The sequence below is a fragment of the Palaemon carinicauda genome, chromosome 38 (assembly GCF_036898095.1).
Source record: "Palaemon carinicauda isolate YSFRI2023 chromosome 38, ASM3689809v2, whole genome shotgun sequence".
In the NCBI taxonomy this organism is placed as follows: Eukaryota; Metazoa; Arthropoda; class Malacostraca; order Decapoda; family Palaemonidae; genus Palaemon; species Palaemon carinicauda.
The window spans coordinates 46,314,733-46,334,732 of NC_090762.1; the positions used below are offsets into that span (position 1 = coordinate 46,314,733).

General features: G+C 36.8%; 1 protein-coding gene across 11 annotated transcripts in view; it reads left to right on the forward strand.

Moving 5' to 3' along the window:
- The window catches only part of LOC137630595 (latrophilin Cirl-like), a 93,366-nt gene that overhangs the window by 16,472 nt on the left and 56,894 nt on the right, over positions 1-20,000 (forward strand). For all 11 annotated transcript variants that reach the window (XM_068362171.1, XM_068362172.1, XM_068362177.1 and 8 more), the window contains exons 2-5: positions 7,719-7,825; positions 9,283-9,945; positions 11,424-12,044; positions 18,653-19,008. In XM_068362171.1, coding sequence (XP_068218272.1) covers positions 7,719-7,825; positions 9,283-9,945; positions 11,424-12,044; positions 18,653-19,008 — 1,747 coding nt within the window. The remainder of the gene's footprint in view (positions 1-7,718; positions 7,826-9,282; positions 9,946-11,423; positions 12,045-18,652; positions 19,009-20,000) is intronic.

Genomic DNA, 20,000 nt, shown 5'->3' on the forward strand with positions numbered 1-20,000 from the left:
TGTTTCTTCTTAAAGGCCTACAAGAGAAACAAAGGAAATATAAATACATCACTATATTTCGACCAATACATATTGGCCCTCTTCAAGGTGTAAAGTTAAAAATAAATCGTCCTGGTCGAATTGTAGTGATTTTTTTATATTTCCTTTTTTTTATAGGCACTTTTGAAGAAACACACACACACAGACTAGTCCACTGCAAGACAAAGGCTTCAGACATGTCTTTCCACTCCCGGCCGTTTATGGTTGATACCCGCAAAATATTCTTAGTTCATCAATCCATCGTCTTTTCTTCCTTCTCCTGCTTCTTTTGCGATCTCTAGGGACCATTCTGTTATTCTTAATGTCCATTTATTATATGCCATTCTCATTATATATCCTGCCCATGTCCATTTCTTTTATGTCAAAATATCCTCTACTTTGGTTTGCTCTTGGAACTTTTTCGAATAGAAAAATTGATTGCGTAAGGATGTCATCATCATCGTCCCCTACGCCTATTGACGCAAAGGGCCTCTGTTAGATTTTGTCAGTCGTCTCTATCTCGAGCTTTTAATTCTATAATTCTCCCACTCTTTGTCTCCCACTTCTCGTTTCATAGTTCTCAGCCATGTAGGCCTGGGTCTTCCAACTCTTCTAGCACCTTGTGGAGCCCAGTTAGATGTTTGGTGAACTTCTAATCTCCCTTGGGGAGTGCGAAGAGCCTGCTCAAACCATCTCCATCTACCCCACATATGACACTCGACTAATCTCTTATAGTTTCATTTCTAATCTGTCCTGCCATTTAATTCCAATATATACGTGTCTAACTATAAACAGTGAGTGTGGGACAAAGCCTTCGCTTCTTTTAATTACCTCAGGGGCGGAGTAAAATTAAGAGTTAGAAAAAAGACAGTATGATGAGTGCAAAGCTTTGGAATCGTGAAATATATGTGCTGCATGGTAAATGTTTTCACAGGATACAGCACTGTTCAAGCATACTGAAATAATTATGGAAGAGATTGCAGTTTGATATAAGCTTATAATTAAAGGATAATGGTTAGTTGAAATAATGAGGTTGTTGATTCGCAGAAGTATTTTGGGGTAAAAATAACTAATGAGAGAAGAATAACATTTATTATTATTATTATTATTATTATTATTATTATTATTATTATTATTATTAGCTAAGCTACAACCCTAATTGAAAAAGCATGATGTTAGAAGTCCAAGGGCTCCAACAGGGAAAAATAGCCCAGTGAGGAAAGGAAACGAGGAAATGAATAAACTAGGAGAGAAGTAGTAACAATCCAAATAAAACATTTAAGATCATTAACAACATTGAATTAGATCTATCATATAAACCATATAAACTGCATAAAAACAAGAGGAAGGGAAATAAGATAGAATAGTGTGCCCTTATGTACCCTCAAGCAAGCGAAATCTAACACAAGACTGGAAGATCATAGCACAGAGGATATGGCACTACCCAAGACTAGAGAACAGTGGTTTGATTTGGGAGTGTGCTTCTCCTAGAAGAGTTGCTGACCATAGGCATATTTGTGTTCTAGTACATTGGGGTGAGACCGAATGCTTATGAAAGGATTGTTAAGCCAACTTCCCATTATGAGAGTAAAGTGTAGCTATTAAATGCAGATAAAAGTAAACACGAGTGAAGCTGTTGAGATGAACTATTCGTGTAGTTAGTATATTAAGGTGTGAAAGAGTCACAAGGCATTAGGACGAGGTTCGACAATGTTGAAAGAAAGGTCAATAGATTAGAATATTTGGTTGATAGAATAGCGTAAACAAAAATTAATGAAAAGCGTGTTTGATTTCGGAAGTGTTAAACGAAAAAAGGGGCATATATGCAATTAGTAGATGGTGTGAAAGTAGCTTAAGAAAGAATGGAAACACAAGAGTGAGATTATTATTATTATTATTATTATTATTATTATTATTATTGTTGTTGTTGTTGTTGTTGTTGTTGTTGTTGTTGTTGTTGTTATTATTATTATTATTATCATCTAAGCTACAGCCCTAGTTGGAAAAGCAAGATACAATAAGTCAAAGGGCTCCAGTAATGAAAAATAGCCCAGTGAGAAATGGAAATAAGGAAATAAACGATATGAGAAAAAATTAACAATGAAATATTTTAAAAACAATAACAACATCAAAACAGATATGTTATATATAAACCATAAAAAGACCTATGTCATTAGATTTGACTCATTGTGGATGGGCTAGTCCTAAGTTCATTAGTTAAGGGAAAGTATGAATGTGCCATTAACCGTGGTCTCGCAATTTTCTAGATCCATCCCTTGTTAAAGGAAACATTTATACGAACCCTGAGGTGCCTTTACGGAAGGCATAAATTGTAAACTCCTCGTGTAAAGTAATTAGGATTAAGATTCATCTTTGGGTGTTTAACAGTTTCGAGACGGCGTTTTGTATTCAGCGCAAACGATGGCTCTAATGAAGACATGGCCATATTACTACTGTACCGACGTGTTTATTGTTTTGTGTTATTAATGCATCTTGACAGGAGAGGGTGGAGTGGCCTTTACATCCTTGTCCTTGGTAGTGGCTCCACCTAAGTGTTAAAACTTCTCTTATTCTCCGGTAATAATTTGATTTTTGCTTGTCTGAGCCACGGTATAGGTATAATTAGACCGTATCCTCTAAAGCATTCAGAGCTTCCCGGACAGTTCCATCCTGTTCGCAATACTATAGTCGATTTCTTTTAGCGATGCATATTTGCACCGACTCGCGGCGGTGCCCTTTTAGCTCGGAAAAGTTTCCTGGTCGCTGATTGGTTAGAATTATCTTGTCCAACCAATCAGCGATCCGGAAACTTTTCCGAGCTAAAAGGGCACCGCTGCGAGTCGGTGCAAATATATATCGCTAAAAGAAATGGACTATAGGCATGCAGTTAATTCTAATAGTCAGGCCTTCTCCATCATGAGGCTCAATACTGCACAGTACTCTAGAAGCTTTATTCCAGCTGTGACCAAGTTGTGGAATGATCTTCCTAATCTGGTAGTTTAATTAGTAGAACTTCAAAAGTTCTAACTTGCAGAAAATGTTTTCATGTTGAACAGGCTGACATAAGTCTTTTCATAGTTTATAAATGAAGTATCTGTTTTAATATTGTTAATTTTTATTGTTTAATTGTTCATTACTTATATCGTTTAGTTGTTTCCTTTCCTTACTGGGCTATTTTTCCCAGTTGGAGCCCTTGGGCTTATAGCATCTTGCTTTTTCAACTAGACATTGGTGTTTTATTACCAGGCTGCCAACCACCAGCACAGCGCGCGCTCGCCACCTTCTTTTCCTCCCTCCCTTCCTCCTTCTATTTCTCCCTCCCTTCCTCCTCCTTCTCCTCCCTCCCTTCCCCATTCTTTTCCTCCATCCCTTCTCCCTCTAAGCTCCCACCCTCTTTCCCAATCACGAAAGCAGAAGGAACGTCATACATTTCTAAGTATACTCAGCGAAAACATAAGACCCGCTCGCAGATGCATTGCCTGATTTGCAAGTCTTATCTGGAAGTGGCCTCTTCCCACCCCCTCCCCCCTCTCTCTCTCTCTCTTAGTGGTGCCCCATTACTCGCGTGGAAGTGAAGTAGGTGTTTACCCCCGAGGAAAAGCGAGGTGGTTCAATGTAAAAAGGTGTGTTGGCTATTGTTTCCATCGGGATCGCACCCGCTCTATATATTTCTAACACAATTTCATTCCAGAGTCAAGTTTTATTTTCTTTCTTGAATAAAGGAAGCTGATGCCCAACGGGTTGGAGAAATTTGGTGTAAATAGAAAACATGATGAATTAAGTTAATATAAGGCAAGGGCTCTTAAATTATTATTTTATTTATAACTTTATTTAAAGTCCTTATTTTACATGAGAGCCGGATTTTTTTTATGGCATTTTGAATTAATTGATAAATACTTTTAGACGCAATAAATTCATTTGTCATTTAACACGCGTAGTAAGAATCATGTACAGTTGGTCACAGGAATTCATGGCACACCTCTCTGGGAAAGTATACCCTGTCTCACCCTTACTGCACGGCTAGTTGCTGTTTGTAGCCCAGCCTACCACATCTGCCATCTCTCGCTATACTATCTGTTTGGTTACTCTCATCGAAGTGAGGGTGTAGGAGGGTGCACTTAAGGTTTTAAAGGTCACTCATGAATGACAGAGGCAATGGACAGTGACATTGCCTATCGAGCAGCTATATATGTTTTACCAGTTAGATTATTGTTGCGCTAGACAGGAATCTAGGGAAGATGTTCTATAGTCAATTCTTTTTAGTGAGGCAGATTTGCACCGACTCGCAGGGGTGCCCTTTTCCTTCCGATAAGTTTCCTGATCGCTGATTGGTTGGACAAGATAATTCTAACCAATCAGATAGCAAAAACTTTTCCGAGCCAAAAGGGCACCCCTGCGAGTCGGTGCAAATGCGCCTCACTAAAAATAATTGACTATAGTTGGTAGTAAATGCTCATTTAACTTTAGTTGCTTATTATTTTCATGATTCTAAATACTTCATTTATAGAACTGCATACATTCCGATTGTTAGAAAAGCAAGATGCTATAAGCCCAAGGGCTCCAACAGGGAAAATAGCCCAGTGAGGAAAGGAAATAAAATAAACTACAATAAATGTTTAAGAATAACAACTTTAAAATGAATCTTTCATATGTAAACGATGAAAACTTCAAAATAACAAGAGGAAATGAAATAAGATAAAATAGTGTGCCCAAGTGTGCCCTCAAGCAAGAGAACACCATTCCAAGACAGTGGAAGACCATGGTACAGAGGTTATGGCACTACCCAAGACTAGAGAACAAAGGTTTGATTTTGGAGTGTCTTCCTAGAAGAGCTGATTACCATAACAATTAGTCTCTTTACCCATACCAAAAGGAAAGTAGCCACTGAACTATTACAGTGCACAGTCAACCCTTTGAGAGAGAAAATTTGTTTGGTAATCTCAGTGTTATTAGGTGTATGAGGACAGAGGAGAATGTGTATAGAATAGGCCAGACTATTCGGTGTATGTGTAGGCAAAGGAAAAAATGAGCCGCAACCAGAGAGAGACCAATCCATTGTAGTACTGTCTGGCCAGTCAAAGGACCCAATAATTCTAGTGTTAGTATCGCAACGGATGGATGGTGCCCTGACCAACCTTCGAACTATTGTACATGGTATTATTAGCAAGGAAGCAGTTGAAAAAACATAGGCACCGCTCTTTATAAGTCTACTCTACCTCATAAAAGATAACAATGTATTTGCAGTTCTTGTGTAGTTCACAACTACTGATAAAATTTTAGATATAATTGCTAAATCTTTGTTTGCAAGAGACAATGTACATCGTTAGTAAGTACCCCTTTAGAAAATTCTTGCAAGTTTAAAGCTGTGAATATACTAGTAATGAGATTTTAAGCCCGACCTCTCATTTTTGGGGAGTTAAGAAGAAAAGGGGCGTCACCGGATAGGTAGAATGAAACAGAATTCCAGAATTTAGAGAGGTGAAGGAGTGGGAACATTATCCTTGGATATTATTATTATTATTATTATTAGCTAAGATGAACCTAGTTGGAAAAGCTGGATCCTATAAGCCCAAGGGCTCCAACAGGGCAAGAATACCCCAGTGAGGAAAGGAAATATGGAAATGAATAAACTACAAGAAAAGTAACGAACGGTTAAAATAAAATAATTTCTGACCACTTAGCATTACGAACAGGCTGATATTGTCTGGGAAGCTTCGATATTTTTCTTCTTATTTTTCTTCCTCTAAGGTCGGCGTCTCATTGATTGCTATTTTTGGGATGGAGTTTAAAAGACCGGGGTTCGAGTCCCGCTCAAACTCGTTAGTTTCTTTGGTCGCTGCAACCTCACCATCCATGTGAGCTAAGGATATGATGTTTGAGGGAGCCTATAGGTGTATCTACTGAGTCATTAGCAGCCATTGCCTGGCCCTCCTTGTTCCTAGCTTGGGTAGAGAGGGGGCTTGGGCGCTGATCATATGAATATATGATCAGTGTCTAGGGCATTGTCCTGCTCGATAGGGCAATGTCACTGTCCCTTGCCCCTGCCATTCATGAGCGGCCTTTAAACCTCCCTGGTCTTAGCTTGGTTGAAGAGGGGTCTTGGGCGCTGATCATTTGAATATATGGTCATTATCTAGGGCATTGTCCTGCTTGATAGGGCAATGTCACTGTCCCTTACCCCTGGCATTCATGAGCGGCCTTTAAACCTTTAAGAGGGGGAGGGAGTATGGCTTTTAGGGTAACGTCTCTAATGTGTAGGAAGATCAACATCTCTCGTTGATGTTTGGAAACTCAGGTGTGACCTAATCAATTAAAGTGTTTGCCCTGCCACTATCGTCTTACGTATTCATACACCCATTATTATTAATAGGATGGTTTTAGCATACCATTAATTCATGGACGAGGCGAGGTGGGAAGGAGGGAGGTAGAGATCCTCCTCTTTTCATTTCGATCATGAGGTCATTTTTGTAATCATTATTTTGCTGCAAAGATTCAGAGTAATTTAACTTTTTTTATTCCGTATAATGTTCTTGTCAAGATAACTAGCTTAAATGATAATAATAATAATAATAATAATAATAATAATAATAATAATAATAATAATAATAATAATAATAATAATAATAATAATAATTATAATAATAATGACCAAATGGGGTGATGAAAATGAATAGATCCTGTGATACTTTAGATCAAATTTCCAATCAGTCTCTAATACAGAGACCCTCGATCGCCATGGTTTGTTGCAAGGTTTTTTTTCTTTTGATTAAAGACTAAAGTAATTTACAGTAGAATGCATTAACTCTACTCTGCATTGATCTCACGTCACCCAGAATTCCATAATCTAAATCGAAGACGATGAGATTCACACGAAAAAACCGCATTTAACACAGGAAAACTCCGGTGAACGCAAGCGAGACACGTGATCCAATGTTGCCATTGGTTCTGCCTAAGAATTCCGCCTGGTAAGGAAAACGGCCTTTTATCCGCCAACTTAACCCAAATTATACTCACAATTTCTATACTTTGTTATGTTAGTTTTAGTTCTAAATACAATACAGATCAACATATTTAAAGACATAGACTCCATATAAATATAAAACGCATTTATATGCCAAAAACCAGTTTTCCGCTCCAGTCAGAGTAAAGCAGAAATCGGAAATTGAAATGATGGAGATCCCTCAGTACGTTCATTTTTCCTTTATTACCCGCACAATTCCGCCATTTGGCAATACTGGTGTGATCGTGAGCGCGACCAGAGTAAGAGTGGTCAATATGACGACCTGGATATAGGATTGCCAGGTTGGCCTTTTTCAGGCCAAAAAACTCCAAATTTGCCCTTTTTTGGTGCTAGATACCTAAATTTGGCCTTTTTAAAAATTTGGTTAGGCTTAAATGCCATATTTTTGTCCTTTTTCTACTATTAGGTTGGCCTTTTAAAGCTGCAGTTGATCAGACGTCGGTCGACTGTAGCATCTCTCTAGGGCATGCTGGGAAAAACAAGAGAGGTCAGGGTCGCGCAAGGGTATGCCTATTTAGGGGAGAGGGGGGGGGGGGCATCTCTGGTCGGAAAACGCTGACGCTAGAGTAATCTATTATTGGGACGTGGTATGTTAAGAAAAATACAATTTTCTTAGAAATTGTTATTTACTTTCTCATTCAAGAAGTCATCTCAAGGTCCTTATTTTATTTTTCCACAGATGTAGCCAGAGGCAAAATTGCAGTGTTCCAGCATCCACACGTGGATTTGGGGATCCTTGTCCTGGCACGTTGAAGTATCTTGAAGCTCATTTTCAGTGTGTTGATGGTAAGAGGATTTTTATTTACTTGTTTTCAATTTCTTATGTGTGTAAACCATGTATAAATTTATGTATGCTGTTATGATTTTCCTTGTTTTATTTTACCTTGATGGACCATTAAATCCATAGAGTGATTTTGTATCATAAGAATGATTTACAATAAGTATCTCTTCTCAGTTTCGTGTACTGGGTGTGTAAACATTTATGCATAAGTTTGTGTTCTGTTATAATTTTCCATGTTTTATTTTACTTTTTGCTTTATTGGATCATTAGAATTCAAATTTATTCTTAGTGTTTTTGTGTTATAAGAATAATTTACAGTAAGTATCTCTTCCCAGTTTCGTGCACTGGGTGTGTAAACATTCATGCATAAGTTTGTCCTGTTATAATTTTCCTTATTTTATTTTACTTTCTACTTTATTGGATCATTAGAATTCAAGTTTATTCTTAGGGTTTTTGTGTTATAAGAATAATTTACATTAAGTATCTCTTCCCAGTTTCGTGTACTGGGTGTGTAAACATTCATGCATAAGTTTGTCCTGTTATAATTTTCCTTATTTTATTTTACTTTCTACTTTATTGGATCATTAGAATTCAAGTTTATTCTTAGGGTTTTTGTGTTATAAGAATAATTTACATTAAGTATCTCTTCCCAGTTTCGTGTACTGGGTGTGTAAACATTCATGCATAAGTTTGTCCTGTTATAATTTTCCTTATTTTATTTTACTTTCTACTTTATTGGATCATTAGAATTCAAGTTTATTCTTAGGGTTTTTGTGTAATAAGAATAATTTACATCAAGTATCTCTTCCCAGTTTCGTGTACTGGGTGTGTAAACATTCATGCATAAGTTTGTCCTGTTATAATTTTCCTTATTTTATTTTACTTTTTACTTTATTGGATCATTAGAATTCAAGTTTATTCTTAGAGTGTTTATGTTATAAGAATGATTTCATTTAAAGATCTTTTTCCACTCTCAGTTCACGAAATTTGTCAATGATTTTCCAGGTAGAAGGTTTTCCTGTCGTTCCATTCAATGTCTCAGTTTTAATTTTTCAGTCATCTGGAATTTTTCATAATCATACCATAGTAATAATTTTCAAGTCAACTCCAAGATGCTTGGAGGAGACGTAGTTTATGTTGCCAGTGGCATTTTCAAGTTACCATGGAAGCTGGCTTTTTTAGATTATATAATAAATTTTAAATATTTCTTTGTTAACTAGAATGGCACATTTAAGTTCGTATTGCAAGCAGGCCATCTTACTAGTTTTTAAATTATATATTAAATTGTAAATGTTTCTTTGTTAACTTCAGTGGCATTTTGAAGTTCGTATTGGAACCAGGCCTTCTAACTCGGTTTTAAATATATTGTAAATGTTTTTGTGTCACTTTATTTATTCAATGTTTTATCATGTTATTAATGGTTTATTAAGCATCCTCCAATTGCTTGTATTTGTCATTGCAGTCAATCCCCCATCTCACACTGCGAGACCTCGCCCTCCCTGGTTCATCGCCACCAAAACAACCGTCAGCTCCATCACAGAGGACGACCCTCCTCTCCCATCACCCCCGGCCAAAGGTGGTAGCGTTCCTGTTGGAGGATCTGGTGGTGGTATTGGAGGGCCCTTCGGTGTTGGAGAAGGCAGACTTGGTGGAGATGGAATAGGGGACAGTGGAGAAGTAGTGACGAGGGGAGGAGAGGGCGGGAGTCCCGGCATCAGCCAAGAGGGTCTGCCCTTCGAGAATCGACTGAAGGAGGCGCCTGCCGAAGACTTGCCGCATTCCGTCACCGCGTCGGCCAGCACGACGACAACGCTGAGGCCGCCGCCTTGGCTGATCACCAACACCACGAAGAACACGACATTATCGACGACGACCACGTCCACTACTTCTACGACGACCTCCACGGTGAAGCCGCCCTCCACCTCCACGACCACCACCAGCAAGCCCCAAACCAACCTAGACAGCCCTGTGGATCCCGCCGGGTCCGAAGAGAATGACAGCGCAAATAACCAGGTGTACGGCGAAGGAGGCGCAGAAGACGAGGACGACGATGACGCTTCTCCGACGGAGTTGTACGACGCAGTTGAGAGCGACAGGTTGCCATCTAGTCCCGTATCAACTACAAGTGAGTACCGGTCCCTATTGTTGCCATTCCAAATCCCTGTCAATGTAGTGATTTGAAGAATAACCCTCAATAGTAATCACACTAGCTCCTAACTTGGAATAGTTCCTCATGGATGTTTCTTCAGTATATAGTACCTCTCTTTGACAGAAAGCATCAATACCTTTATTTTCGTAGCCTGAACGTACTTCTAGATTTCCGAAGCATGTTTCATTCCCCGCTATGTGTTCTTAATGGTATGATTTTGTATTTGAAAAAAGTTGAAGAAGGGACTTTTTGGAGGTGTCCGGAGACCATAAGCCTTCTTGCAATAGTTGCAGGTAATGTTACTTACACCTCTTCCTTTTCAATCCTAAGTTGTAATGATGGAGACTACCGAAGAATTGTGGAGATACCTGCTTAATACGAAGTTTTGCGGACAATTTCCCCCCCCCCCAAAAAAAAAAAAAGAAAAATATTCGTCTCCCACAAATAAAATGTAATTTTCACCCACAGAAATATTTTTTCTCCCAAAGTTTTCGGGACGATTTTCCCCAACCCATATTTCTAAAAAAAAAAAAAAAAGGGGGGGGGTATATTCGTCTCACGAAAAATATATTTTTCTCCCACAAAATTATTTTTCTCCCACAAAATATATTTCTCTCTCGCCAATAAGAAAACAGTTTTCTACCACAAAAATATATTTTCTCCCACAGAAAAAATATTTTCTCCCGCAGAAGAAATATTTTCTCCCACATAAAAATATCCCCCCCCCCCAAAAAAAAATATTTTCTTGTTAAAGTTAGTCACTAGAATGTAGATTTCACGAATAATATGTTCAATTTGTTAAATGCTTAATTCATAGTAAATAATCCTTCAGTTTTCCTCCTATGAATTTTTAACGTGCAATTCTCTCCTGTTCTTTTACATGTCGTTTTTGGGGATCTCGACAGTACAATGTAAATGCGTGCCATGTAAAATGGACTTTTAATTTGATACATTACATTATATTTGTTTTGCATCTTATCCTTAATATTATTCTTAGTGTTTTTGCCCATACCCTATCAGAGCTCGTTGAATTAATTTAAGCTTGCATATGTGCCATTCTTTGAAATGTGACAGATTTGAATTTTATTTATATATTTATTTATCTATTTTATTTGTTTATTTTTTTTTTAAATAGATCAAGAGATTGAGTTTTGCTTTTGAGATCCGCGATAATTTTGTCCAAGAAACTTGAATGATCATTGTTAATGGGTCAATGATTTTTTTTTCCAATCTAGACTAGAATGATTTTAGTTTCTATCGTTATTAAATGGCTTGTTTTTAATTTATAGCTTTTAGTCGCTGATGTAACGTTTGCTCTAATAGCCAGAGGTCATGTTATAAACTGATATGCGATTAATTAAAAGAAATTTGTATAGATTTAACCATCAAGTAGATTAATCATCGCCATTGCAATGTAAAGGAGTAATTAAAACGTCGCTCTTGTACCCCAACAGCCCCGTGGCCCGTACGAGCCGAAGTGCCTGTCACGGAGGGCTCCTTGGGCAGCGAAGCTTCCTGGTGCCCTCCTTCGTCAGACCGAAGCTTGGTGTGGAACTGGACGAAAGGAGGAGACGTCGCCGTGCAGTCCTGCCCCGGGGGCGCCTCGGGCTGGGCGCGGCGCTCTTGCAATCCACTGGGATGGTCCGGCCCCGCCGATCTCAGCGAATGCCGCAGCGTGTGGCTGACGACGCTCACCTCGAGGGCGCACGCCAGCGACGCCGTGTTAGCCGTGGCCCACGATCTAGCCATTGTCACGGGCTCGAGGGCGTTGTACGGGGGAGATGTCACAGCCACGGCCAACCTCATCAATAGCTTGGCTCGACGTATGGCCGAAGATGTCAGTAACTTCCCCGACCGCGCCCAGCGGGAGGCCATGGTCACCGAATTGGTGGGTGCCGTTGTAGCTACGGGTTCCCACTTGGTAGGACGGCAGAGGGCGGCCTGGGGAGATTTGCGCCCTCCGGAACATCAGGTCGCTGCCACAGCTCTCCTGCTTGGTCTTGAGGAAGCCGCATTTCTTCTGGCGGATAATTTACACCAGGAGAAGACAGTGATCCATGCGGAATCAAATATATGTAAGTATATACATGATTTTATTACAATGAGTAATAAACCTTCTGTATGTTATAGATGTTCTTTGTAATTGATTGAAGAGTTTAAGCGAATTTAATGACCTTAATTGATTAAGGGATTTAAGCTAATTTAATGACTTCGTTATTGATTAAGAGGTTTAAGCTAATTTGATGACATCGTAATTGATTAAGGGATGTAAGCTAATTTAATGAGTTCGTAATTAATTAAGGGATTTAAGCTAATTTAATGACTTCGTTATTGATTAAGGGGTATAAGCTAATTTAATGACTTCGTAATTGATTAAGGGATTTAAGCTAATTTAATGACTTCGTTATTGATTAAGGGATTTAAGCTAATTTAATGACTTTGTAATTGATTAAGGGGTTTAAGCTAATTTAATGACTAATTGATCAAGGGATTTAAGCTAGTTTAATGACTTCATAATAACTAATCCTTATTTTATCAAAAGTTATTTTTATGGATCATGTAAATTTTTTTTGTCTTCAGACATGAATTGAATAATGAAGCTCTAAATAAGGAATTACAAAAAATAATTACGCTTGGAGTTCAAATCTCCACTGGTATGTCATCATTATTTCAACCTCGCCCTCTGTGTTTGCAGTATAGTGTAAATAGGTTATTATTGGGTGTTAAACATACTATGTAATAAGAAATAATATGGTATTTGAATCCAAGATTATCAGATAACTCAAGTCAATGTTGTAGATTGTTCTTATAGAGAACTCAGTGTTAATTATTTAGGAAACTAGTTATCATTAAAGCCAATATAATTATTGATTATTATTAGTAGTGCATACGATAAATATTTGATATTCTCTTCCAAATTTATCATCCAAGATAGAATTAACACAATTAACCAAATCGAGTTTAATATTGACCAAGTATAACAAGTTGAGTCCCATCGGTGTTTAGTGTTTTTTTTTATAGTAGAGAAAATGAGGTTCCTGGACTTGATTGTAGAAACTTAGACACTAAGGATAATGAAATGGGTATTACTATATTTATATGAGGAGTACATGCATTTCTGCACAGAAACGTAGCCACAAACAGACACTTGATGTGATGTGCTGATTTGCAAGGTCCGTTCACATATATATATATATATATATATATATATATATATATATATATATATATATATATATATATATATATATATATATATATATATATATATATATATATATATATATATATATATATCATCAACTACGCCTATTGACGGAAACGGCCTGAGGATTCGTTGGATTGATTCATCAAAGGATATTTATATACATAAATAAAGGTGCATATATATATATATATATATATATATATATATATATATATATATATATATATATAGGCCTATATATGTGTGTGTGTGTATATATATATACATAATTAACTTGTTTTGGTCAAAACTCATCAATTAGAAATGATGTACGTTGTAACCGCAAGCTTACTGACTCTTGCATCTGCATTATTTTGAGTGTGAAGTCTTACAAGGAAAACAAGAAAAAAAATATTAGTAAAATTCCTTTTATAGAATTTAAAATTCATTATTCGCGGCTGATAATGAAATCATTAGTAGGGATAAATAGATTATATGTTAACTTAAAAATAGTATTTAGATACTACGCACTATTTAGTTTGAATAAATTCTGTATTTTCTGTAAGTTACAGACATTTTCTTTGACAGCATTCTCAAAATATTAAGTCTGTGGCCACAGAGTATTTGCCAGAAACGACAGTAGAATCTTTTAATAATTACATTTTTGTTGCAAAACTCAACTGTTTGGTGAGGAACTTTAATTCTATGTATTTCTATTGGAAGAAAGACGCTCATTAAGAATGGAAACCATCTTAAGAAAGTTCTTTCCATGATCCTGGAAATGTAGGACCCTTGACATTTACTGTCATGATGTTCTCCAAGGCACCCTGAGGGTTCCACAAGCAATAGGTTCTATCAGAGAAATAAATTCGGCCTTGCACGTATGTCGGTGGGGTTGGGATGGAGTTCAACCCCCAGAACCCCAAGGTTGTTGATTGAATATTTAACGAAAATAACGCCATGGGACCTATAAGACCGGTAGTTCATGTTTCTCATCACGTTCCTCTTAGAAGGGGTCAAGTTATCAATAAACTGCTCCTAAGGACATGAAGAAAATTTTGTCTTCATGCTGACGATATTTATTGCTGTGGCCTGATCGGTAACGTCTCTGTCTGGTGTTTCCCAGTCGGGGGTTCGAGTCCCGCTCAGACTCGTTAGTGCCATTAGTGTCTGTAACCTTACCATCCTTGTGAGCTAAGGTTTGGGGGGTTTTGGGGGAGCCTATAGGTCTATCTGTTGTCATCAGCAGCCACTGCCTGGCCCTCCCTGGTCCTAGCTTGGGTGGAGAGGAGGCTTGGGCGCTGATCATATAATATATGGTCAGTCTCTAGGGCATTGTCCTGCTTACTTGGGCAGTGTCACTATCCCTTGCCTCTGCCATTCATGAGCGACCTTTAAACCTTTAAACTCCAGTTATTGTTATTATTATTATTATTATTATTATTATTATTATTATTATTATCTAGGCTATAAACTGCTCTAAAGGACAAGAAAATTCTGTCTTCACGCTGACGTTATTTATTGATCCGACACTTCAGTTATTGTTGTTATTATTATTATCTAGGCTACAAACCTAGTTAGAAATGCAGGATGCTATAAGCCCAAGGGCTCAAACAGAGAGAAATAGCCCAGTGAGGAAAGGAAACTTAAAAAATAAAATACTAGAGAAGTAGTGAACAATTAAAATGGATTATTTTAAAAATATTAACATTAAAATTGACCTTTCATAGATAAAAAAAAGACCCTAATGTCAGCCTGTTCAATATAAAAACATTCGCTGCAAGTTTGAACTTTTAAAGTTCCACCGATTCAACGAACTGTTTTGGGAAGTTCATTCCATATGCTCTTACAGGCACATTTATATCATTGTTTATTATGTGCACTTAACAGAATTCTTAAAAGGCGGAAAAGCCAGAATTTATAATTAGTGGAGTATGTTTCGTTATTATTATTATTATTATTATTATTATTATTATTATTATTATTATTATTAGCCAAGCTACAACCCTAGTTGGAAAAGCAAGATGCTATAAGCCAAAGAGCTTCAACAGGGAAAAATAGCCCAGTGAGGAAAGGAAATGAATTAATGATGAGAACAAATTAACAATAAATCATTCTAAAATCACAACGTCAAAACAGATACGTCATATATAAACTATAAAAAGACTTGTGTCAGCCTGTTTAACATATGAACATTTGCTGCAACTTTGAACTTTTGAAGTTCTATTGATAAGCTATCATAGTTAACTTGATGTGTCCCATTTATCAGGGTGATTAAGAGAATGAGAGATAGTTCAATTTTTCATCATTGTTTGTATTGATAGGATAAGAAAATGCCTTCTATGACCCTTTTCCATCATTAAAATTATTTTTATTAAAATGATTGTTTTTAAGATTATTATTTCTAAAATTATTATCATTTTCAAAATTATTATCATTTTCAAAATTATTACTTTTAAGATTAAAATTATCATTATTATCAAAATAATCTAAGATATTTATTCTCATAATGGGAGAATTATTCGCGACTTTAATCATATCTACTTTAGGACAGTAATTTTTCTCTCAATAGTATCTTTTAAGTTCCTCTTCTCCGTATTCTGACGTTGCTACGTCAGGATGTTTTGCTACAAGTGTTTGGTTTAATTTTCTTTCACCCACGTTTCTTATCTGCTAAAAAGAAAATCTGTATTTTTCATGACGAGTTCGGTGGTGTTTTGCTCAAACTGGCATTGGTGTGAGAGGCCTGGGAGCATATGGAATGCAGGAGAGTATCAGAAAGAAAAGGCGTTTGACGTCAAAAGAACAGGAGCAGCCCACTCATGAAGGGAAACCGAGAAAGATGTAAAAGAAATATATAAATAGATAGATCCCCTGTTTTTCCACGGAGACACTCTTTGGGACAGCGGCTTTAATTTGATTTAAGGCTCGATTCCTGCCGCAAGCTAATCAGACCCTTATGTTGAAGAGGGAGAAGAGAGGTTGGGACTTTTTTTTTTTTGGAGGGGGGTGGGGAGGGGGGAGGTTAGGGGTTTGAACTCTGTAGTTGAGAGGTTCGGGTTGTCGAGGGATGAGGGAAGGATGGCGGGTGAGCCACGAAGAAGCAAGAGATCCTAATAATATCGTGCTGGGGATTATCAGGATGGGATAGGTGGGTGGGGCCCTGGTCTGATGGTCGCTTGTTTGTGATGGTTCGACGCCCTAAGACTTCAAGGCTTGTGTTTGTGTGGTAAGGAGGCTAGGTGTGCCCTTGAAGAATATGATGGTTATTAATGATACCACTTATCTAACTTTTTTTATGTGTGTGTGTTGCAAATACAAATGTAAACAGGTGCTATTATATTTCATTACCGTGGATGTGTATTCTTTTTAAATAATGCCTGTAATTTCACGAAAAAATTTGATAGAAAAAATAGATGAATAGTTAACATACAATATTTATATTTTCTTATATATGTATGGATTCTTTATATACAGGATTAATAAAGTATTCTTAACCCCCCCCCCTCTCTCTCTCTCTCTCTCTCTCTCTCTCTCTCTCTCTCTCTCTCTCTCTCTCTCTCTCTCTCTCTCTCTCTCTCTCTCTCTCTCAACAGTTTACGAAAACTCACTAAAAGTAATATCACATGCATCGACGGTGAATTGAGCCCTGTTCTTTGAAGCTGTATTTCATTACAGTTATTGGAAATTGATATTTAAGAATTGCAGTAAATATATAAAGGAATAAATTTGACCCCCTTCATCAATAAGTGTCGAACTTTAACTCGGAAGTGTAAAGAGTGGGTTGGGGAAGTATTTTTTTTTTATGTCAATCAATTTGAAGCTTTATATTATCTGATAATGAAAATGTATAATTTTACTTATTGTTGCTAGTGTGTACCGTTTTGTTCGTATTTCGTGAAAGTAAAAAACTATTCTTCGATCCTGGAATTTCGAATTGTTTGTCTTACCATAAAAATTATTATTATTGTTATTGTTATTATTATTATTATTATTATGATGATGATGATGACAATGATGATGATGATGATTATTATTATTATTGAAATTTCTAAAATTATTATAATTGAAATTAGTAATTTTTGAAATTTCGTATAGTTGTTCATGGAATTTAGAATTTTAAATGGAAACTTACATGTTAATAGGCATTCAAAATAGGTAAGTGCATCCGTCCCCCCCCCCAAAAAAAAAAAAAACATAAGGAGATGGTCTCTTATTTCCTTGATAATGGAGAAAAGAAAAAAAAAATCACCTTTATCGAATCGAATTGTCAAGTGGTGCTTATCTTCACGACTATCACAAAGGTGCTCTACTGAACCACATCCCCAAAAATCGATGCAAAAGCTTGATTTAATGATAACTTAATATTGAAGAAAGATATATATATATATATATATATATATATATATATATATATATATATATATATATCAAATTTTAAGTAATTTGTATTTTCTTAACATACTTACCTCGAACTACTTTCTTAGGAGAGTCTGTGATCTCTCAATCACCGACCAAGATTTTTGCGTAGTTGTCCCCTCTCCGCTGCCAGTATATATATATATATATATATATACACACATATATATATATATATATATATATACTGGCAGCGGAGAGGGGACAACTACGCAAAAATCTTGGTCGGTGATTGAGAGATCACAGACTCTCCTAAGAAAGTAGTTCGAGGTAAGTATGTTAGGAAAAATACAAATTACTTAAAATTTGTGATATATATATATATATATATATATATATATTGTGTCCAAATCTGAAAGGATTTTAGAGTCGGGATACCGTAACTTGGTGAAAGGTTTGTGTATTACCATGATCAGCAAAGCTGTACTAGTCAGGACCGCCCGTACTTGGTTGGTTTGCTGTGACCAACCCCAGACATGACTGAGGACAGGTCTGAGGCCTTTTTCGTGCCGCGAGCTAAAAAACGGCTTCATTTATTGTTGGTTTTTGAAGTACTGAATTTTTATTATTATTATTATTATTATTATTATTATTATTATTATTATTATTAATTCAAGCATGATGCTAAAGGTATTTTTCAGTTTGCATTGGAAATTGGCGTGGCCTTCTTACTCGTATTTAGATGATATATTAAATTTCTAGTGTTTCATTGTTAAGTTATGTATTAATTTCCGGTTTTTTTTTTATCTAGTGTTTTACTTTTTATTTTGATTTGTTAATTGTTTATTAAGCATACTCTAATTGGCATCGGTGACCAATGATGTTATGATACCAGATAATTACCAGTCATTTATTCATTCAAGCGAAGAATGTTGCATTCATCATCATCATCATCATTTCCTCCTACCCCTATTGAAGCAAAGGACCTCGGTTAGATTTCGCCTGTCGTCTCTATCATGAGCTTTTAATTCAATACTTCATCATCACCTACTTCAATGTTGCATTCAGCACATTTAATTATTTCTTTATTTATACTTATTTGTTTTTATTTACTTGTTTGTTTGTTTTTCCTTCCAGTGTTGCGTCTCCAAGTGCTTGAGACGAGGAACGTGGTGACGGTCACCTTCCCCTCCCCCGGGGAGGCCTGGCTCCCATCTACCCTGACGAGGCCTTCAGATCCGTCCTCCTCCCCTACGGCGCCTCTGGCCACCACCTCCTCCTACCTGGACACCGTTCCTTCCGCACCGATGGCTGATTTCCCCCAGGACGTCGGTAGTGCGACGCCCAAAGTGCCCCTGGATTCCATAAGGTTGCCTCCGGAGGCAATGTTGGAGAACGCCGACAACGGCCTCGTCAAGATCGTCTTCTTCAGCTTCGACGGTCTTCATCATATGCTGCAGCCGAACGCCGGGATTCATCATTTCAACGCCAAGGTAATAAGCCTTAGGACTTATAAAAGAGAGAGAGAGAGAGAGAGAGAGAGAGAGAGAGAGAGAGAGAGAGACTCAAATCTATTTCTCCTCAACATTTCAATTTAATTTGGTTATAGTGATTTTAACAATAAAGATTAACTCTCTCTCTCTCTCTCTCTCTCTCCTCTCTCTCTCTCTCTCTCTCTCGACTCAAATCTATTTCTCCTCAACATTTCAAATTAATTTGGTTATAGTGATTTTAGCAATAAAGATTAACTCACTCTCTCTCTCTCTCTCTCTCTCTCTCTCTCTCTCAAGCATTGATATTAGAGATTTTATGCATTGTTTGGAGGATGATAAGATTTCTCTATTCCCCACTATTCTATCCAGTAGTCATTAATTAACTTTAAATTTAACTTTTGTTATTTTATTGATATTTTTCCATATATGTTCTCGTGGTTGTAAAGCAATTTGGTGTCCTCATTTTGGAGTTCTGTTAACTTTAGTGACAACGGATTTGCAATGATGATATCGTTCGTATTAGGTTTGTTGAACCTACGAATTGTTGTGAACTTGGACATTTACCTTTTACGCCTCTAGTTTTCTTGGTAGGAGCCATAATTAAACTATTCTCTGTAGTGAAACTCCCGTATTCTCATTTCCTTATTCATTATACATCTCGTTTCCTCAAGCAGTATACATCTCATTTCCATAATCATTATACATCTCGTTTCCTTAAATGTATATGTTCTCGTTTCCTTTTTCATTTTATTTCTTGTTTCCTTATTCATTGTATTTTTTGTTTCTGTAATCATTATACATCTCGTTTCCATAATCATTAAACATCTCGTTTCCATAATCATTATACATCTCGTTTCCTTAAATGTATATGTTCTCGTTTCCTTATTCATTTTATTTCTTGTTTCCTTATTCATTGTATTTTTTGTTTCTGTAATCATTATACATCTCGTTTCCATAATCATTAAACATCTCGTTTCCATAATCATTATACA